General features: G+C 43.4%; 1 protein-coding gene across 20 annotated transcripts in view; it reads left to right on the forward strand.

The window, feature by feature from the left end:
- Positions 1 to 20,880, forward strand: part of KAT6B (lysine acetyltransferase 6B) — a 205,608-nt gene extending 184,728 nt beyond the window's left edge. For all 20 annotated transcript variants that reach the window (XM_016918652.4, XM_063781903.1, XM_054659705.2 and 17 more), the window contains 5 exons: positions 9,192 to 9,423; positions 9,736 to 9,895; positions 10,491 to 10,838; positions 13,562 to 13,853; positions 17,082 to 20,880. In XM_016918652.4, the coding sequence (XP_016774141.2) occupies positions 9,192 to 9,423; positions 9,736 to 9,895; positions 10,491 to 10,838; positions 13,562 to 13,853; positions 17,082 to 19,633 (3,584 nt within the window). In that variant the 3' untranslated portion in view covers positions 19,634 to 20,880. The remainder of the gene's footprint in view (positions 1 to 9,191; positions 9,424 to 9,735; positions 9,896 to 10,490; positions 10,839 to 13,561; positions 13,854 to 17,081) is intronic.
- Positions 20,881 to 22,826: the final 1,946 nt, after the last annotated feature.

The raw sequence follows: 22,826 nt of genomic DNA on the forward strand, positions 1-22,826 counted from the left end.
ATGTCTTTCTAATTTCTGTCATGCTGAAGGCCATAGCACTGGGGCTTTCTCATTACCTAACTGAAAGTGCCTCTGGGTCACAAATCAGAGCATTAACTTAGTTTGGTGATAGGCAATGGGCTTCGTGAACAATTTGGTTACTTCAACAATTTGGTAAGCTATTCTTACGTCAACATATTTTTAAAAATTCTTGCCTTCCCCAATTTTAGTTTGGGCATAAATGGTACTGACAGAGTATAACATCTCTCATTCCATGATCATTTTATCTGTGTGGCAGGTGCCTCATTTTCCTAACAAGGAAATTGAAGGATGAATCTATATCATAGTCAGTCACCTTATTAAAAAAATTTTATTCTTCTAATCCACTAGACCAGGAACTCGGTTGTGGTGACACTCACAAATACTCCTCAGTTGAATGTTTAATGAAATGAAACTCTGTGAAGTGTATCACACAGTTCTTTACGGAATGGCCGTCCTCCCCTGCTTCAGTTCAGAGATTTGCCTGCTGCTGGGATTTCTCATTAGGCACCACTGCTACCACTATAGCCCTGTGAGGTGGCAAAAATGAAGAAGTGGTGCTGCACCCCGTTTAATATTCTGGCCCAAGTATAGTCCCCCAAGGCCCTTTCCTTACTGGGACCCATAATATATCTGAAACCAGGCAAGTCATGAGGTTGGGTGGAACACAGACATCTGTGGCTTTTTAAAGCCCCAAGTGAGTCTGATGTGCAGGCAGGGTCGAGAACCACTGGGCTATACTTGAAGACAGAAGAAGGAACAATAGGCCAGGTGCAGTGGCTCACACCTGTAATCCCAGCACTTTGGGAGGCCGAGGCAGGAGGGTTGCTTGAGCCAAGGAGTTTGAGACCAGCCTGGGCAACATGGTGAAACCCCATCTCTACAAAAAATACAAACATTAGCCAAGCATGGTGGTATGCACTTGTTGTCCCAGCTACTCGGGAGGCTGAGGTGGGAGGATTTCTTGAGCCCAGAAAGTTGAGGCTGCAGTGAACCAAGATCACACCACTGCACTCCAGCCTGGGTGATAGAGTGAGACCGTGTCCAAAAAATAAAAGAAAAAGGAGCAATTAATTCTCTCACTGGGTAAGAGAATCAGGTATAAGTGCCATCTCACACAGATGTCTCTGGCCCTCAGGCTGCTTCCATGTGGCACGTGCTATCCTGGCACCTCCGGCTCAGGAGCACATCCACAGAGGTCTACGCTTCTCAACACAGGGGCGGTGCAGAGGGAGGGAAGTCCCCTTTCGTGCTGCCTGATGCCCTACTTGTGAGTTCATTTTCTTTCTGAGCACCTGTACCTTTCCCTGGGGGACTGACATGCCAGAATGACCACCCCCGCAAGGGAGTCCACACCTACCCACAGAACCATGGAACCATCTGGTAAATCCCAGCATGGTCAGTCAGCTCGGAGACACAGGCACACCACACGGCATCGGGGAGTCACACTCCTGCCATACATCTTCCACTGTGGGAGTTGAAGGAAGACCATTCCACTCTGGAATGGACTTGAAAGGATGGGGACATTCAGTAAGAAAAATCAGTGGCCCTTTGGGGAAGAGCTCAGCACTGGAGGTCTGCTGAGGAACTTGTGGGATCCCAGAGAAGAGAGATCTAAGAGAGGGGCTTAGAGTGACAGGCTGGTATGTGACCCAGGGCAGCCAGCCTCCTTCCCCAAAGACATGCTGTCTCCATGCTCAGGGTTTCACTGGGTCAGGCCATTTTCCCAGAGACACACTTGAGTCTTGTTGAATATTTGAGCTTTCATCTGTCTTGGGACTGTCCCTGGGCTCTGCTGAAGCCCTAAGCAGTCATTGTTTCTGTGGTTGGATGGGCTAGCCATTTCCTAAGGGTAGTCCTTGAAGTTAAGGACTAAGGGGCCAAAGGGAATTTGGGGGCACAGAACTGTGTTTGCTGGGAACTTTGTTGCCATTTCTTAAGACCACTCCTGAGGCAGAATTTTTTTTCATGGCCTCTTTCTTTAATTCAATTGATATCTGGGTGGTTAGCTGGGGGGAGGGGAGAGGAAGGAAGGGTGGGATGAGAGGAGAGCTTCTGTCTGAGTTCATGGAATGGTTTTTAGGTTCCTCAGGCAAAAGTAGGAAAACAAAGTTAGCTTTTCTCAATCTGATTCTATAGAGCAGTCTGTCTCTGTTGTTTCCCTTCTGTCCAAATTTTATTTCTTTCCCCTACCTTAAGGATGTTTAGTTACCCAAATGATCACCTTGAGACTTGATTCATTCAATATGTTGAATAATAATCATAGCTAACACTTATTAGGATTACTGTGATGCGTCAAGCACTGTTCTGCATGTTTCATATTAACTCAATCCTTACCAGAACTGTAACAGTTAGGTACAGTTATTATTCACATCTTATGGATGAGGGATCTGAAGCACAGAGAGGTTAAATAAAATCCCTGAGGTCACACAACTGGTACATGGTGGACCCCAGATTCCATTCTGGGTAGTCTGGCTCCAGAGCCCATGCTTTCCACCCACCCATAGAGCCTCTCACGATCTGTCGTATTGTATGCAATATATGACATATTGTTTTAAAATACGGGTGCCCTGTTACCCAACTTTAAAAAACTCATCTTTGTTTAGTGCACATGGTCTCAAAGTATGGTTCAGGGAGTCTACAAGGTCATAATTATTTTCCAAGTAGTACTCTTTTTCCTTTTTACTTTCATTTTCTCATGAGTATACAGAGGAGTTTTCCAGAATGTCATGACCTGTGATATCACAGCAGACTCAATACCAAAGCAATCTATGAAAATCTAGCAAGCCGGGTGCAGTGGCTCACGCCTGTAATCCCAGCACTTTGGGAGGCTGAGGTGGGAGGATCGCTTGAGCCTGAGAGTTTGAGACCAGCCTGGGCAACATAGGGAGACCCTGTCTTCTTGAAAAAGAAAAAGAAAGAACAAAATAAAGAGAGAAAGAGAGAATCTAACTGGCTTCTCTTAAGCCAGAAGTTAAAGAGATTTGCAAAACATGTAAAATAATGCCACTCTTTTCACTATAAATTTTATTTATATTTTAGAAAGTATAGGATTTTTTTAATTTAAAAAACGTTACATAATGGGTTTATTGTTATCTTTTAGATGAATTAATAAATATTTGTCAAATTTCTCAGTAAAATTAATAGATAGAGCCCTTAAAAGCAAAAGCTCTCTGAGTGCTGAGACCAAAGCATTTGAAAACTACCAATTTAAAGTATAAACCATTGCTATTCAAGTGTGGTCCATGGCACAGGAAGTTGTTAGACGTGCAGAATCTCAAGCCCCACCCCTGACCTACTGAACCGGAGTCCATGCTGTTAACCAGAACTAGTTTGTCTGCACAATGGAAGTTGAGAAGCAGAGGTGTAGAACATCTGCACAAAGCGATTTGGCAACTCAGTGACCTCTAGCCAAATTTCAGTCTGGTGGGGCTTTGGCGAGTCCATTCTCCAATTATCTTGCATCCAAGGAGCTGAGTGAGGTCTTACCTATTTGAGATTCTTCAGTCCTACTGTCTCTTAAGTGGCCACACCCTCATCAAAGCCAGCAGCTTCAGAGCAGGGTTCTAGTGGTGGTTTTCAAACTCGGGTACATCAGAATCACTTGGGGGACTTCTGAAAGCACAGATGCTGGGCTCTGCCTCTCCCCACCAAAGATCCTGATTCAGCAGGTCTGAGATAGGTTCTGAGAATTTAAAGTTCTAGCAAGTTCTCAGGTGATGTTGATGCCACAGGTCTCCACACTGAGATCTTGATAAACAGCGTTTATTCAAGTTCTTATATAATTATGTCATGCCCATAGGACTTATGGGAGAGAGGTCTTAAACTTCCACAGTTTCAACACCAATCTCTTAAAATGTAAAATATATGAAAAATTCAAAATTTCCATCTTTGCCAAGGAGGCACCTGTATCTTTTAATAAGTGGAAAGCAGTAAGATATCAGGCAGGTCACAGGTCATTTAGAGCACGGCTGTTCTCTTAAAATGATGTGAGAACTAAGGTTCAGCATCCTTCTGCACTAATTGCAAAATCACCACAAAATTTAAAGGAGGAGATATAAATAGCCTGTCAAGTTCATTTGTCATTATTTAAACTGATAACATGCCATTCATCCAGTTGGTCAGTGCTGCTCTGCACCAGAAACCAGGAACAGATGAGCGTACTAACCAGTGAATTGCCATCTCCAAGCATGAGATAACTTGGTTAGAGTCATCAGATTTCCTGTGCTCAAAAGCTGCCATAAATCCCTGGCCTCATGTCTGTTCCCAGGCTTGCAAACCCAGTGCCGTTGACTGATACAGACCTTTCAGCAGGATTTGCTGAGCTAAACAGGTGTCTGATGAAAAGTGTGTAATCCTCAAAGATTATCATCCCCTAAAAGCAGCTGGTGACCCCAAACTCACATAATCCAGAGAGATGGAAGTTGGGAGTGAGTAGCTTGCCAAAGTTTACACTTTGGTGTTTGAGGAGGTTCATATGGTTTGGTTTGGTTCCAGGTAGTGGAAGATGGAGGTGTGCAGGGGTGAGGGTGTCTGCCCCTGTCGGGGGAGATCCCTGTCCCTATCCATGCCCTTGCCTGAGAACATTATTCTACTATGGTCCATTTACACTCTTGAATACTCCTAGTTTAAAGGGAAGGAATTTTCATTTTCAATGAGCGTTAACATTACAGTTATTATGCTGGGAATTAAATTTAATTTGGGAATTTGGGTCTGCAAAAACATATCTTGACCTTGTCTAGATAGTTCCTTCCTTATCCTAATAGATCTGTCTACATGAGATAACTCTCTACCACTTTTATTTTCTCCCACTGGGAGAGAGTTAACCATTTCAAACTCAGGGCTAGTTAACATGAGATTTGATTCTTTTACTGCAAGTAGTTAAGCCTTAACAGAGGTGAGGCACACTCGGGTTCCATGCAGTACAGCTTAGAAATGCTTACTTTTTATAGACAGAAATCACATTGCTCTTCCTTTCCCTTTAAGCAGACATCTTGACAATCCTTTGAATTGATTATGTGGCCTGTATACTGAAAGTCAGATGTCACCTTCCCCAGGATAAGTGCTTCCAGTAAAGCAAAAGAGGAAGCCAGCTTTTGCTACGATCAAGATAGTTGATGTGGATGAGGGGTTTATGTGCTACCCCGTTTTCAATTACAAGGCTCCCACTCACAGAGTAAGTGCTGTTCGCCAGCACCTCTGGCTCACAGACAAGTTCCAGGGAATAATTTCACCAGCGATTAATTATACTGCAGCTACTGGGATTTGTCCTCCAAACATCACTTTGTTTTCCATCTGAAACAGCCAGGTTTCTCCAGGGAGAGCTGAGGTTTTCTGATTGAAAGTATCCCGAGTTAAGGAGAAGTGTTAGAGCACCATGGGAATCTATTCACCAGGGGTGTACTGTACTTGTTTCAGATGCTTCAGGATAATACACCAGCTTCTAAGATAAGTGCTTTTTTTTTTTTTGAGATGGAGTTTCACTCTTGTTGCCCAGGCTGGAGTGCAATGGCATGATCTCGGCTCACTGCAACCTCTGCCTCCCGGATTCAAGTGATTCTCCTGCCTCAGCCTCCCGAGTAGCTGGGATTACAGGCGCACGCCACCATGCCCGGCTAATTTTGTGTTTTTAGTAGAGATGGGGTTTCTCCATGTTGGTCAGGCTGGTCTCGAACTCCTGACCTCAGGTGATCTGTCCACCTCAGCCTCCCAAAGTGCTGGGATTACAGGCGTGAGCCACCGCGCCCAGCCAAGATAAGTGTTTTTTATTTCCCTGCATCTTAGATCAATTATTTGGAATTTTTTTGGTAAGTTAAGAGCTGTAACTTAAACCACCACATCTCTATGATTACTCAATAAGTGAAATGTTCTTACCAAAAATTTTTCTTTCAATGGGCTATATCATAATTATGTTGTGAAGAGCCTAGAAAAAAATAGAGGCCGGGCACAGTGGCTCATGCCTGTAATCCCAACACTTGAGGGACTGAGGTCAGGAGTTCGAGACCAGCCTGGGCAAAATGGTGAAACCCTGTCTCTACTAAAAATGCAAAACTTAGCCAGGCATGGCCACTGGCGCCTGTAATCCCAGCTACTCAGGAAGCTGAGGCAGGAGAATCGCTTGAGCCTGGGAAGCGGAGGTTGCATCAAGCCCAAATCGCGCCATTGCACTCCAGCCTAGGCAACAGAGCAAGTCTCTGTCTCAAAAAAAAAAGTACAAAGAAACAAAAGGTGGCAAGAAATTCCTTTTTTAAAACATCGCATGTTATGAGGGTCAGAGTAGTGAAGTGCCACCAGCTGCAGCCTTCTGAGAGGAAGTGCTGCTGCTGGTTCAAATGGAATTCTGTCCTACATCCACCAAGCACGCCAGTGGAGTGGACATGACACACACTTTTCTTCTAAGCTGTACAGTTTAACATATTACAAGTGAGTTCATTTAACTAGTAAGGAATCAGAAATGTATCTTTGTTCATTTTGATCGTTTTGATGGATTCTGTTTTCTCTTACATGAGTAGACTTTGTGGACTTCCAAATGGTTCCTGGCATAAGTGCCAGTTCCTGCTATTATTAGTTCCTTGAGGGTCTCATGAGTCAGAGAGGAGAGGGAAAAACCCACTGCAAGCCATGCAGGGGTCCCTTCGGATAGTGGCCTTGTGCAGTCTGCAGTGTCGGTGCATGTCATCCCTGCACACCCGCCTGCTGTGCTCTGGCTGGAGCTTGGGTTTGCAGTTGTCTTCTTTATAGCACCCAGGGAAGCATGGCCTCCTGGCAGGTGTTGGCCACTCCCTGCTTTCTCCTGGCCTTTGCAAGCACAGTGCAAGGGTGTTTGCTGAAAAAGACCACTGGGGGCTTTCAGTGTACCCACACCCATCAGGGCTGATCACCCTGCTGCCACCTCCCCAGGACTCTTCTGTGACTATCAGTCATGGCCTGAGGTCTGTGTCCAAGGGAGTGTCCCAGGAGACAGCCACTTAACATGGTAGGAGTAGCAGGTGCTAAAAGGTTTATGCCTAAATGCTCCCCATGGACCCCAAGTTGCCTGCTAGTTTGAGTGGCCTAACCCATTTAGGCTCAGGCCCTGACAGGGTGTGTGTGCACCACTTCAGGGTGTGAAAGCATGAACAGCTGCGGAAAGCATGGGTTTTCTGATGCTGGCTGCTGCTGCCTTCCGGATTAGGGACTGTAGCGGGGAGACAGAACAAAGGAACACATGTGCTTCTGGGTAAGCTGGCCCATCATAGTGGGGGACATAAGGTATGGGGGGGCACATACCACCTTGGTATGAACACTTTGGTTGTACAGAATTCTTTCAGCAAGGCTGAGAGGAGTGGGGCTTTCTGTCCTTGACTGCTGGATTCAAATAAGCACCAGTAGAGGACCTGGGGACTTTCACACTCACTGCAGGGGACTTTCAATTGTGGGATCTCATAGACAAAAGGGGATGGTTCTATATCCACGGCTCTATGGTTCTCACCCCACCAGGAGTACAAAGCTGGGAGCCCCCAGCCTCCTGGGTACGTTTCTCAGCATGTGCCAAGCACTTTGGAGGCAGGTGACGGATATGCCAATTATCTGTATTCTGAGGTGTGGGCTCCCTTCATACTCTGGCAACATGGAGACGTAGAGAGCTCTTCTTCGTGTTGACAGGACACAATATGGGCTGGCTTCGGCACAGTGGCCATCACTGTGTTAGCATTCCTGACACACTGCTATTGAAAGCCCCAATCTGCTGCCAAATTACATGTAGACAGTGGTTTCACTGTAAAATGTTGTGGTGCTTGTTTGCATTCAGTCAAATACTTTGCACTTAAACATGGGTTAAAGAGACAAATAAGTCAAAAGACCTTAGCAAAACCTGAAGTTAAATTTACGCCTATTCTTCATAATGGCATTCAGATTAAAGCCATCAAAATGCAAAATGCTGTGATTATACCCTTCGAGGGTTCAGGCTGGATTCTTGTTTTGTATTTCTGCATTACTGTATTTGCAGTGATTTTGAGATGCAGGAAAATGCATCAGAGGCATTGATTTCTTCTTTAACAAAAAATAACCCTAAAATTGAGAAAATTCTTGAGAATGCAGCCATTTTGGAAATGTAGATAAAGAAGAAAAATGCTGAAGATTTGGGTGGTTTACGGAGCAGTATGATTTTGTCATTGCTGCCACCTACTGTATGTGGTTGATGTTTGTTTAAACTTAGGAAGTTCATGAAGGTGAGGCTGTTGAAATAGATAATTAGAGCAAGGTAGACATCATTAGCTTATAGCATTTCTTTTCTACTCCATAAGTGGCTCTTAATTACTGAGACAGCCGCCAGCTTTCATTCATTACCTTCAAGTGGATTTAAAGGGCTGGTTTCTTTTTTTTTTTTTTTTTCCATTTTTAAAGTTCCTTTGCCAAGGAACCTTCACAGTAATGCTGTAAAGTGCGTTCAAAAGCTTAAGATGCTGGGGGATTTTCTGAGCATACATGCAATAGGTTGTTTTAAGGAGTTTGTTTTGTTTTGTCTTAATTTGTAGGAGCAATATTCTGGGATTGGATTGTAAATTAATTTCTATGAAAGAGGTGAAAATGGAGCTAGTGGAGCTGATGGGAGTTGCAGCAGTTGACTTGAAAGACATTCTTTTATTAGTCCTAAAACAAAGCTTCAGATCAACCTGCTAGTTAAATGTAACAAGCAGTATAGACTCTGAGTCAACAGAGGTCCTTCTCTTTTTATTAAGACCCAGCTGTCAAAGGGTCATTAGGTCCTTCCTGTGGAAAACAACTTGCCCATTAATGTTGGGGGTGGTCCCTCGACAGGATTTCTGAGTAAGTGCCTGACATTTCGTTTTTGAAAGAATCTAAAGCTGTGGGAGACTTAGATGTTGAGACTTAGCAGGAGTAATGTCTTCAACCATAGCTTTTAGTCTTTGTTAAATATGTCACAATATGTGTTTGGAATGCTGCTGCTAGCTGCGTGAATTGACTTAGAGTGCCACTGTCAAAGATTCAGGAGCGTAAACTTCACGGAGATCAAATCACTATAACTGGGAAGAGGCTACATTCCTAAAGCGAATGCACTTCTCTGTTGTGATGTTTTTACCTTGTCACTACTCATATTATTTCTAGTGGCTCCTGTTCTAAGCTCTGGGAATGCCACAGTGAGGAATGCCCATTTATTTTTTCTGCCCTAGGCTATTTGCTTTCTAGAAGAGAAGGCCAAGCAGGGTCTCCTGAAAAGCCTCTCTCCGATCTGGGCCGTCTCTCCTACCTGGCATATTGGAAGAGCGTCATCTTGGAGTATCTCTACCACCACCATGAGAGGCACATCAGCATCAAGGCAATTAGCAGAGCGACGGGCATGTGCCCACATGACATTGCCACCACTCTGCAGCACCTCCACATGATCGACAAGAGAGATGGCAGGTGAGTCCTGGGACCCTGGGCAGCTCCGTGGCTCAGGCATCCCACACCAGAAAGGGTCCCTGGAGATAGGTGCATTCATTCCAGTTAAAGACTGAGGTTCCCTAACAGTATTATCAAACCTTTTCTCCTAAAAATAACACATGAAATGACACTTTTTTGCTGGTTGGATTCCAGTGTTCTGTACCCTCTCATTGAGGTGCTTTCTGATTTTTCCTAACGCAGATAACATTAGTGCTAGCATATGTCCGTATGTGAAGCTGAAGTGAAATTTCAGCTTGTGATTACATCTTGTTCTGCCTTATCACATTACAGATTTGTCATCATTAGACGGGAAAAGTTGATATTGAGCCACATGGAAAAGCTGAAAACCTGTTCCAGAGCCAATGAACTTGATCCAGACAGTCTGAGGTGGACCCCAATTTTAATTTCTAATGCTGCAGTGTCTGAAGAAGAGCGAGAAGCTGAGAAAGAGGTAATGATTGTCTTTATCATCCTAAGTTGTGTAACTTCAATCTTGTAGCATTCTTAAGCTAAGAAAGTCATTAAGATCGTTGTCAAAAGCTTGGTTATGTAGAGATAGCATGTGAAATGATATGGCACTAATTTATCCTAACTGAGGTTGCATGGTAAGACATGATAATTTTATTGAATTGAGTATGAAAAATGAAACATTTATCATTGATTACAAAGCAGCATTTTTCACTACTGAGAGCATGTAATCAGATCAAATTCGGTGCTGAGCTCCAAGGCTGCAGTGTCAATCGATTCTTTGTGTTTATGAACTTGCTTAAAGTGCTCCTTGCCAGTGAGCATGTAATGTAGTGATAAAGGACTCAAATCAATTCGCTGCATCATTAATACTGTTAAATATCCCATGAAACCCAATCTTCTTTGATTTGTTATCCTAACTGATGCAAAAGGTTCCTGAGATGATGCAGCTGGAATGTGCTTGGCTGGCTGGCTGTCCTGATCAGAACCAACTTAGAGACACTTTGCCATTGATCCTCAGAGGCTCTGGCTGTGTAACTGCCCTCTCACTGGCCACCATTTTTACCCTCCCCACTTAGGCTGAGCGGCTAATGGAACAAGCTAGCTGCTGGGAGAAGGAGGAACAAGAAATCCTGTCAACTAGAGCTAACAGTAGGCAATCACCTGCAAAAGTACAATCGAAAAATAAATATTTGCATTCCCCGGAGAGCCGGCCAGTCACAGGGGAGCGAGGGCAGCTGCTGGAGCTGTCTAAAGAGAGCAGTGAAGAAGAAGAGGAGGAGGAGGACGAGGAGGAGGAAGAAGAGGAGGAGGAGGAAGAAGAGGAAGAGGATGAAGAGGAGGAAGAAGAGGAAGAAGAAGAAGAAAATATTCAAAGCTCTCCCCCAAGATTGACGAAACCACAGTCAGTTGCCATAAAGAGAAAGGTAGGTGTCTGTTTAGATTTTCTGTGAGTCGCCTTCAATCAAATCTTATTTGTCATTGCAGACATTCTGTCTATTAGTATTTGTTTCACTCTCTGTTCTTTAGGCGTAGTTTATGTGTACCCAGTCCCGCTGATCATATATCATAATCGTTTATCTCACAGTCATGATTATGTTTACTTTTGAGGTTTGTTAGTGCTGTGACAGGAAACCAGGGACAGGCCAGCCTCCTAGTCTAGTAGTCACTGCCACCTGCTGGTCTGCAGGAGTAGAGTAACTGAGGTTTATGGGAACAAAAAGGTGCCCCAGAAAGCACTTAAACCACCCTCCAAGACCTAGAGGCCAGGAGACTTCTCTAAGGTCATATGACTCATTAGAGATGGAAGCAGAACCAAATGCATGCTCAAGACTCTAAGCCTGGGTTGGGCGCAGTGGCTCACGCCTGTAATCCCAGCACTTTGGGAGGCCAAGGTGGGCAGATCACCTGAGGTCAGGAGTTCAAGACCAGCCTGGCTAACGTGGTGAAATCCCGTCTCTGCTAAAAATACAAAAAATTAGCCAGACATGGTAGTACGCGCCTGTAATCCCAGCTACTCGGGAGGCTGAGACAGGAGAACCCAGGGAGGCAGAGGTTGCAGTAAGCCGAGATCGCACCATTGCACTCCAGCCTGGGCAACAAGAGCGAAACTCTGTCTCAAAACAGAACAAAAAGACTCCAAGCCCAGTGCTCTTCATGCTGTTTCTTTCTCTTGTTCTTGGCACAGAATTGTTAGAAAGCATTTTAGGCCCTTAATTTTGATGGTGATATTTTGCATTTGTGGCCAACTGCGCATTACTGAATCTCCTCAGATCTTAGTAGCCCAGTGGTGTCTCTAGATAGACCATATCATCTCCAATGGTACAGAAAGTAAAGAATTGACTTTGTTTTTAGGTAACTGCTCACCCAGATCTGATATCTTTGTCTTCAGTATCTATCTGGGACATAGAGGAGAGCCAAGACTGATAGAGATATCACAATACAAGCTAAGGCTCCGCCCCAAGGCCATCTGATGTGGCATCTGTTAGGGAACTTGCTGTTCTAACTCCCAGCTCAGCGCTCTTCTAGGCCTGGCAGTCTTCTGGAAGGGTCTCCATGGGGAGGTGGTAGAAAGGAGCATCCCACAAAGTAGACTTCAGGCTTAAGAATAATGTTTCCATTTCTTAGGAGGAGTGTGTATTCATGTGTTGTATATATAATAAAAGAAACTTGTTCTAAAACTATCAAAAACCAGAATCATCCAAGGCATGATCTGAACTGGACTCAACCTGAAGAAAACCAGTTCTCTACCTTGGCTTCCCTCATATTAGGGAAAATTCTCATGGATTAAAGAGGGCAGGCAGACTGGGGGGAATAATAACCGTAAATGTTTAATTATAGAATATGATTAACTGGCTACGTGTGTGCTTCAGTGAGCATTCAGAGCGTTAACAAAAGTAAGACACAAGAATTCTTGGAGGCCAGACACAGTGGCTCACGCCTATAATCCCCACACTTTGGGAAGCTGAGGCAGGAGGATCATTTGAGCTCAGGAGTTCAAGACCAGCCTGGGCAAAGCAAGACTCTGTCTCTATAAAAAATAAATAAATATTTTTAAAATAATAATAATAATAATTGAATACAGTTTACCTGAAGGTTAGCTTTTAACCAAGCATATTGAACCCTTCTTTGCAGTGTATTTTCAATAATTTGGGGGGCAACAATTACATCTTAGCAGCAAATCTACCTGCTATTCCTCTATTTGAATTTTGTGTCATTAAAAACTTTTTTGCTGGGCGAAAAACATTTTATAATTACAATTATGGACAGTCATTTGTGCCAACCTTTAGTGCAAACAGAAAAAATATTTTTAGGCCAGGTGTGGTGGCTCACACCTATAATCCCAGCACTCTGGGAGGCCAAGGCGGGTGGACCACTTGAGCTCAGGAGTTCGAGACCAGCCTAGGCAACATGGCAAAGCCCTGTCTCTACAAAAAAGAAAAATAAAAGAAAAAAATATTTTTATATCATACAAATAAGACATCTGGCATGTCTTTAACATTTTTAGATTCCTTCTATTAAAATATTTTGCCAGGTTATCAGTTGCTCACATCTCAGCAACCACCAATACTTGACTTTGTTAACATTTTAAACAGTAATCCTTTCTTCAAGTACCTTTCCTTTCCTTTTCATAGCCCTGAAGTCCTATGGAATGAGAAAAAGTAGGCTGGTCTTGTATCATATTTCCCAGTGCTGTCCACATAGTGGGTGCTCCTTCAAGAGTTCTCAAGTATTAAATGGGTTAACCCAGTGGCTAGTTAATTACAGCACCATTTATAAAGACATTAGAGTCTGTGATGACCTTAAATGTCTGTGATGTGAGGAATATTGAAGCCAGCAAGTACCATTGGAAAAATATATGCTAGAAAAGCAAAGCTTAGTTTTTAAAATCTCCAGTCAAGCTGCTAGGATGTTCCCTCTCAAAGCATCTGCTTGAGTAAACAACTGTTTTATTTGGAAAACACTTGCCTGTGTAGTTGGAGCCCAAGAGGGATGTTAGACATCAAATGGAAGGTTAAGTACAAAGGCATTACAGAAGTCACCACATGTAAGATTCTCAGACACGCGTTCAGTACATGTCTACTGCATATCGACTCAACCATTTAATTTCTCATGAGCTCTTATGTGTTATGTTTGGAATTAATTTCAGAGGCCTTTTGTACTAAAGAAGAAAAGGGGTCGTAAACGCAGGAGGATCAACAGCAGTGTAACAACAGAGACCATTTCAGAGACGACAGAAGTACTGAATGAGCCCTTTGACAACTCAGATGAAGAGAGGCCAATGCCACAGCTGGAGCCCACCTGTGAGATTGAAGTGGAGGAAGATGGCAGGAAGCCAGTCCTGAGAAAAGCATTCCAACATCAGCCTGGGAAGAAAAGACAAACAGAGGAAGAGGAAGGAAAAGACAATCATTGCTTCAAGAATGCTGACCCTTGTAGAAGTAAGTAGAGGAATGATAAAAACCTTACCCTTGAGAATGTCTGTATCTGACTGGGTGCCAAAGAGCAGGCCTCTGGCGTGATGCCCAGAGGCACCTGCGAAGTGGTGCTGATGCACCTGGAGCAAGTGCCCATCTGCCCTTTCCCATCCTTACAAGCTTCTCTCCCTTCTTCCTGGAATTGGATTTTATGTTAAACAACTTCTAAGGCCAGAACATTCCTCTAGGTGGGTTCATCTTACTTACCAGAAATTGGCTTATCCCCAAAAACTTTGAAGTCTGTTGACAAGAAACACATTACATTTCTTTGATTCTAATATGTACTTTTTTTTTTCACATTTAGTTATTTCTGAAATCAAGGTATATATTATTATCAGTGTGAGCATTGAATGGAATCGTTTCTTTTTTCCTGGAAAACAAATATTAGTAAATCAATAGTACATCTTATAATCAGTAGTGTCGTAGTATATACTACTATAAAGATTCATCTAAACTAAGCTGGGCATGATGGCTTACACCTGTAATCCCAGCACTTTGGGAGGCTGAGGCAGGTGGATCACTTGAGCCCAGGAGTTTGAGACCAACCTAGGCAACATGGCAAAGCCCCTACTCTAAAAAAAATACAAAAATTAATCAGATGTAGTGGTGTGCACCTGTAGTCTCAGCACTTTTGGAGACTGAGGCAGCTGGATCACTTGAGCCCAGGAGTTTGAGACCAGCCTGAGCAACATGGCAAAACCCCATCTCTACAGAAGATACAAAAATTAGTCAGGAGTGGTGGTGTGTGCCTATAGTCCCAGCTACTTGGGAGGCTGAGGTGGGAGGATCACCTGAGCTCAGGGTGAGCCATGATCGTGCCACTGCACTCCAGCCTGGGTGACAGAATGAGACCCTTTCTCAAAAAAAAAAAAAAAAAGGAACCATCTAAACTTACCCACACATCAATATTAGCTTTGATAATATTGCATAACATAAAAATCAATAAACTGACTTTCCTTTTAAGTTGACAGGGACACCTCTACCCCATCCTCTAAAAAATATACTGAACACCGGTGAATCGTCTTTAAAAGCACCCATCCTTGCCTGTCAGGTTGAGAACGTGTGCTCCCAGCTGAATCATGAGGGTTTATGGTATACTCTCTCTATTCCCTGGCCAAGATGACTCTATTCAGAACTTACTTTAATCTGGGGAACAGGCCATCTCATTTCCCTGGGAACCACAGGATCACTCTAGCTTTTGAAAAGCCACAGTTTTAAGAACATATGCAAGCATCTTCTTGATTTTCTTAGTTCACAGAAATGCTATTCCTGCATACAGTATTTTGCTGAAGGAATGACTTCTTACCCTGGGTGTAGAGAAACCAAGCCTTATTCTTTGGGTTTTTTTTTTTTTTAAACAAATAACAACAAACTGCAGTGAGCGATCATTTTGTGTGTGAAAATGAGCTTTATTTCCCCTTCTTGGCTGTCTTCTCATATTATGCCTGATTCCTTTCAGGATGTCCTTCTTTCTTAAAAATAATTGTCAGAAAGCTCATCTTCTGATTTTGGGAGGTGTTCCAACAAAAGCCGGTAGGTCCAGTAGCATGTAGAATAAGAATGCAGAATCCAGCCAGGCATGGTGGCTCATGCCTGTAATCCCAGCACTTTGGGCGGCCGAGGCAGGCAGATCACCTGAGGTCGGGAGTTCAAGACCAGCCTGACCAACATGGTGAAACCCCATCTCTACCAAAAGTACAAAAAAATTAGCTGGGCGTGGTGATGCATGCCTGTAAGTCCCAGCTACTTGGGAGGCTGAGGCAGGAGAATCGCTTGAACCTGGGAGACAGAGGTTGCAGTGAGCCGAGATCATACCACTGCACTCCGGCCTGGGCAACAGAGCAAGACTCCGTCTCAAAAATAAAAAGAATGTGGAATCCGGGGGCACTGGCATGGCTATTACCTGCCATTGTGAATAGAAATGTCCTGAGATGACTCTTAACTCGGGCATGGTACTCGGCACTTCTCAAGGAACCATTCTACATCACATATGTGTTCTTTTCAGCTGGTCGGTTTGAATGTAATACTTGCAGGTAAGTTTATCTGTAATCCTTTTATTACCTAAATCAGCCAGTGCTTACTCTGCTATCCACCAGTTGGACTAGAACTCACTCTATTCTGGCAGAAGGGTTATCTGTTTCATGATGATTGTGAGATCTTATTTTTATTCTCCAAAATAGAGTTTCTAATAAGACTATTGTTCTATATAAAGCTTTTCCTTTAAATTGACCACTGATTCTAGAAGATTGGTGTAATCTAAAGATCTTAAGAATACTTGGGTGCTTCATGCATATATTTATTAATATGTATATAGCTATTCATCTGCTTGTATAAATATGTACATATTTACATTTATATTAACATGTGCATATAGGTTCAGTAAAAAGCTCACCTGAACTGAAATGAACTTCACAATTATGGTTTGTTTTTAAGTGTCTTTAATATGCAAACCTTACATCAGCAACATACTGATCCAGAATTCAGTGTGGACAGAATTAGTGTTAAAAAGAATACCTGTATTTTAAATGTTCAGGAATTTGCTAGTAATTACATTGTAGTTTGTATCATGTAAAAATGATGATCCTAAAAATGATGATTACAAATGCATTTGTTTTGGGTATTTAGTTATTTACTGATTTGTTTCAGAGGTACACAGCTTATTTTTATGCCAGAGAGAACATTCAAATCAAAGTAAATAAATCATGTCATCCAAGATCATTTACATCCTATAAATGTCCACAAACAGAGGTTTACTTTCTCTAGGTAGATATGAGAGTTAAGGCTTCTAGTCATTTTTCCAGGACAGTAATGATTTGTATATAAGCTAGCATTAATTCCTTTCCCCTATATTTCCTAATTTGTAAATGTTCAAATTGATTTTTTTTTTTTTACACTGTGGAACTCTGGGCTTTTGCATCAGGGAATGTCTTGTTCATTAAACTCAAATAAGCACATTAGCATTGCCTATATCCATGTGTTCCCAATATGTTACTCTCCCAGGCCTAGGTTATTTACTTGGTTTATAACACAATATTATTACACATTAGCCCTGATTATGTCTTTACCATCAACTTTTAACATGCCAAATTGAAAGCAGTGTTTGCTAATTAATTTAGAGGAATGAATTCAAGTTGCCCATGGTTATGCTTTCTAAGACTTTTTTTTCCTTCCCCTTTTTGTCTCTTCACTAAGACAATATGAATGATGATTCAAGTAACTTGAAAGAAGGCAGTAAAGACAATCCCGAACCTCTAAAGTGCAAACAAGTGTGGCCAAAAGGAACAAAGCGCGGTCTATCTAAGTGGAGGCAAAACAAAGAGAGGAAGACCGGATTTAAACTGAATTTGTACACCCCGCCAGAAACACCCATGGAGCCTGACGAGCAGGTAACAGTGGAAGAACAGAAGGAGACTTCAGAAGGAAAAACCAGCCCCAGTCCCATCAGGATTGAGGAGGAGGTCAAGGAAACTGGGGAAGCCCTGCTGCCTCAAGAGGAAAACAGAAGGGAAGAAACATGTGCCCCTGTAAGTCCAAACACATCACCAGGTGAAAAACCAGAAGATGATCTCATCAAACCTGAGGAAGAGGAAGAGGAGGAGGAGGAAGAGGAAGAAGAGGAAGGGGAAGAAGAAGAAGAAGAAGAAGGAGGAAATGTAGAAAAAGATCCAGATGGTGCTAAAAGCCAAGAAAAAGAGGAACCAGAAATCTCCACGGAAAAAGAAGACTCTGCACGTTTGGATGATCACGAAGAGGAGGAGGAAGAGGATGAAGAGCCATCCCACAACGAGGACCATGATGCCGATGACGAGGATGACAGCCACATGGAGTCTGCCGAAGTGGAGAAGGAAGAGCTGCCCAGAGAAAGCTTCAAAGAAGTACTGGAAAACCAGGAGACTTTTTTAGACCTTAATGTGCAGCCTGGTCACTCGAACCCAGAGGTCTTAATGGACTGTGGCGTCGACCTGACAGCTTCTTGTAACAGTGAGCCCAAGGAGCTTGCTGGGGACCCTGAAGCTGTACCCGAATCTGACGAGGAGCCACCCCCAGGAGAACAGGCACAGAAGCAGGACCAAAAGAACAGCAAGGAAGTCGATACAGAGTTCAAAGAGGGAAACCCAGCAACCATGGAAATCGACTCTGAGACTGTCCAGGCAGTTCAGTCTTTGACCCAGGAGAGCAGCGAACAGGACGACACCTTTCAGGATTGTGCTGAGACTCAAGAGGCCTGTAGAAGCCTACAGAACTACACCCGTGCAGACCAAAGTCCACAGATTGCCACCACGCTCGACGATTGCCAACAGTCGGACCACAGTAGCCCAGTTTCATCCGTCCACTCCCATCCTGGCCAGTCCGTACGTTCTGTCAACAGCCCAAGTGTCCCTGCTCTGGAAAACAGCTACGCCCAAATCAGCCCAGATCAAAGTGCCATCTCAGTGCCATCTCTGCAGAACATGGAAACCAGTCCCATGATGGATGTCCCATCAGTTTCAGATCATTCACAGCAAGTTGTAGACAGTGGATTTAGTGACCTGGGCAGTATCGAGAGCACAACTGAGAACTACGAAAACCCAAGCAGCTACGATTCTACTATGGGAGGCAGCATCTGTGGAAACGGCTCTTCACAGAACAGCTGCTCCTATAGCAACCTCACCTCCAGCAGTCTGACACAGAGCAGCTGTGCTGTCACCCAGCAGATGTCCAACATCAGCGGGAGCTGCAGCATGCTGCAGCAAACCAGCATCAGCTCCCCTCCGACCTGCAGCGTCAAGTCTCCTCAAGGCTGTGTGGTGGAGAGGCCTCCGAGCAGCAGCCAGCAGCTGGCTCAGTGCAGCATGGCTGCTAACTTCACCCCACCCATGCAGCTGGCTGAAATCCCCGAGACGAGCAACGCCAACATTGGCTTATACGAGCGAATGGGTCAGAGTGATTTTGGGGCTGGGCATTACCCACAGCCGTCAGCCACCTTCAGCCTTGCCAAACTGCAGCAGTTAACTAATACACTTATTGATCATTCATTGCCTTACAGCCATTCCGCTGCTGTGACTTCCTATGCAAACAGTGCCTCTTTGTCCACACCATTAAGTAACACAGGGCTTGTTCAGCTTTCTCAGTCTCCACACTCCGTCCCTGGGGGACCCCAAGCACAAGCTACCATGACCCCACCCCCCAACCTGACTCCTCCTCCAATGAATCTGCCGCCGCCTCTTTTGCAACGGAACATGGCTGCATCAAATATTGGCATCTCTCACAGCCAAAGACTGCAAACCCAGATTGCCAGCAAGGGCCACGTCTCCATGAGAACCAAGTCAGCGTCTCTGTCACCAGCCGCTGCCACCCATCAGTCACAAATCTATGGGCGCTCCCAGACTGTAGCCATGCAGGGTCCTGCACGGACTTTAACGATGCAAAGAGGCATGAACATGAGTGTGAACCTGATGCCAGCGCCAGCCTACAATGTCAACTCTGTGAACATGAACATGAACACTCTCAACGCCATGAATGGGTACAGCATGTCCCAGCCAATGATGAACAGTGGCTACCACAGCAATCATGGCTATATGAATCAAACGCCCCAATACCCTATGCAGATGCAGATGGGCATGATGGGCACCCAGCCATATGCCCAGCAGCCAATGCAGACCCCACCCCACGGTAACATGATGTACACGGCCCCCGGACATCACGGCTACATGAACACAGGCATGTCCAAACAGTCTCTCAATGGCTCCTACATGAGAAGGTAGACAACGTGGGCAGTCCACAAAACCTACGGGGCATCACTATTGGATTGATCTGCACAAATACCTTTGAAGAGTACGATTTCAAAACCAGCAATTGGTGTGAATGCAAAAACATTTGTTGGCACCATTTATTTAAAAAAAAAAAAAGCTGTATGCAGCAGAAAGCCTTATACAAGTTGTTTTTCTTTTTTTCCTTTTTCTTTTTTTTGGTACCTTCATTTCTGTTACTTTTATATAAAATTCTCTGCAAAGGAAGGCCTCTCTTTGGACTACAATTTGGAGGCAGCCACTTGTTGTGCCTGCTTCTGTTAAACAATGTGGATATCAAGCCCCCCCAAATTATCTGTTTTAATATTGAACCTAGAGCTTTTTTTTTCCCTTCCCTGTCCACTCCATGTAAATGCCTTTAGCATTTCAGTTATTGTATATTTTGTTTAAGGTGACACTTCAGCATGCCGCTAATGTCTTTGTTAGTGACAGTGCATTTTGTAGTACTGTACAAGTGTTGTGCTAACAGTAAGCCATTTCTTAAGTTTTTTGCCTTGATTAGGGTGCCCTAATTTGAGGGTTTTAAAAAAAACTATATTTTTGTTAATTATAAAACTGTAAAGAGCTATAAAAGCTATTCCCATTTGGTTAGTCAAAAGGGTTTTATTGCTAAATGTTTGGTGTAAAGTTGAGACCCTTTTCCATTTTGGTGACAGATTTCTTTGGGGAAAAAAGGCAGCTTTCTGTTTTATAAATGCAGACTTCTGTTTATTGAATGAAGCATATCTCAGTGTTTATCTGTCAGGTTTTGAAACATTTCATATATGTCCAAATACTTGGCAGGATTTAAAAAAAAATAGTGAATTTGGTGTAAAGTTGCTATTTTATGGAAATGCCTCTAACTTTACATTTTCATTCCATCTGTAGATTTTTCTATCTTTATAAAATATTGGAGTTATTTTTTAAGGAAAAATAGAAAAGTAGCTTGTGAATAGCTCAAACTAAGCTTACAAATCGCATGTAAAAAAGCAAAAAAGTTATTTGTGTCTGTTTATATTGCTTCCTTTTTTGTAGCCTTTGTACCTGTACAGGGTGACAGTAAGGGCCAAGCAGGAGAGGCGTAATCCTTGTATAAAATAGGATCCAGCGACACTCTTGTATTTATCTGTTCTCTTTTTAGTCAGTCACTTCAAAAAAACAAAAAACAAACAAAAAAAAGCTGTACATTTTAACATAAAATAAATTATGATGAGCCATTTTTAGCCTCTTGTGTCCTGTCATATTATGATTGATAGAGAATGACCAATGGAACTGTATCATGTGTCACGCCTCAGAACACATACACATTTTGGGAAAATAAATTATTTAGTGTAAATTGGAGTTATGGGATTTTCTGATTTGTTTTGACTTTGGGGGAGGGGTTGGCAATAAATAAGAGTAATATCTAATAAAACCATCACATATACCAAATACCTATTTAATAAATTAATTTATAATGGATTTTAATGCTTTTCATGAAAGTTTATTTTATGCGAGTGCATACCTTCTGTATGCCAATCATTGTCTTTAAAATAAAGTGAAATTGTTTTTTTCTTTTGGACTTTGATCTTCATTTGCAAAGAGATCCCGCACAAATATCCAGCTGCCTCATTCGCACAGTCTGTAGAAACATCCCTCCAAGCCTCGCACCAGGGTAGCAAACTTCCTTTTTATAAAGATTCATACCAAAAAAAGCACCCAATTTGGGATTGTATGTTTGAAAAATCATTTTCTTTTTAAAAAGTGTGAACGTTTTGCTCTGTTGTGAATGATTAATTGTATGTTTTCTTTAGAGTCTAAAGTTTAGACTCCCTGCCAAAAGTGAATATTCACAAGTATAGCATTCAGAGAAAGTTCTGAGTGTTGCTTGAATTTGGTTATTTGAGCAACAAGTCTAGAAATGAATGCTTGACCTAGCACCCGTGTGAAACTAGCCCGTTAAGCTCTCCAGGTGTCTGAACATGTGTGCTCGCAACTCCTCTGTTAAGCAGGTCACTACCCTGTGGAGGAAAAAAGTTGCTTTTGCACTGTTGATTCAACACACACACAAAAAAAATGAGATGTTTTACAAAGCATAGACATAAGCCTTAAAGTGGACCCAAAATCGTGCAAGGGCAGGATAGAGCGTACACACCAGAATAAAAGGCCTTGTGCAGACAGAGGGTGCCCAGTGGAGTTCTGCCTTGTACTCTCACCCTTATCGTTATTTTCTTTCACAGTTACAAAGTGTATTGGGTTTAGTGTCACGATTTTATCTTTTAGTCCCTTCCTTCCTCAACTGCAAAGTCAATGGGGGTAATATATGTAACAGCTGAGGGAGGGCTTCCAAGAAGACACGTCTGAAGGGCCGTCAGCACAAAGGGAAAAGATCCATTTAAGCTGCTGTGCTAATAGGAAAAGAAACCTATCAGCCATCTTCAGAGTAGGAAGTGGTGGTCTATGCCTGCACAAATCGAACGCTGCGTCCATTCAGGAGTGGCCAAGGACTGGGCAGCCCAGTGGGCCACACATCGGGCAAGAGGCTGCCCGAGCCCTGGAGGTGGGGTTGGGGCCTGGAAGCAATCTGATCGGGAAGCAGAGCCCCCAACGGGCTCCGACCTGTCACATATTTTGTCTCTTTCCTCTTGGGTTAAGATTCTCTGGGGGCTGAGATTCCCCTCTGTGTTCCCTTTGGCCATGGCCTGCTAATCACACCTTGTGGTTTGTGCGATGTCTGAATTCCCATACCCTGCCAGCCTAACAGCCCTCTAAAGGAGCTTGTGGAAGAGTCCCAATCATTGCCCCAGACCTGCCAAACCCTAATCTAAGAACAGTCCCAGGGACACCTCGGTTGCCCAGGCTCCTTAAGGACTGCAGCATAGCTAGGACTAGGAGCTTCCGTGCTGGCCCCAGTCCCAACATTCCTTGATGGAACAGAAAGGCTTAGCATAGGAAGGAAACTGCTGATCTGAGATGGCCTCAGAACACCCTGCCCTCCACCTCACCCACTCTCACTAGAGAAATCAGTTCACATCTGAATGTGACGCCAAGGATTTGGCGAAACAGGAACTTGGATTCATCAAAGCTGAATTCATTTGATTGAGATTCATTAACAGGCCACATCATTTAAACCCTAACTGTGTTCTATTATTTGTAAGAGTCGTACCAAGTGGTGGTCAGTTGCCAGCCT

The sequence above is a fragment of the Pan troglodytes genome, chromosome 8, assembly GCF_028858775.2.
Source record: "Pan troglodytes isolate AG18354 chromosome 8, NHGRI_mPanTro3-v2.0_pri, whole genome shotgun sequence".
NCBI lineage: Eukaryota > Metazoa > Chordata > Mammalia > Primates > Hominidae > Pan > Pan troglodytes.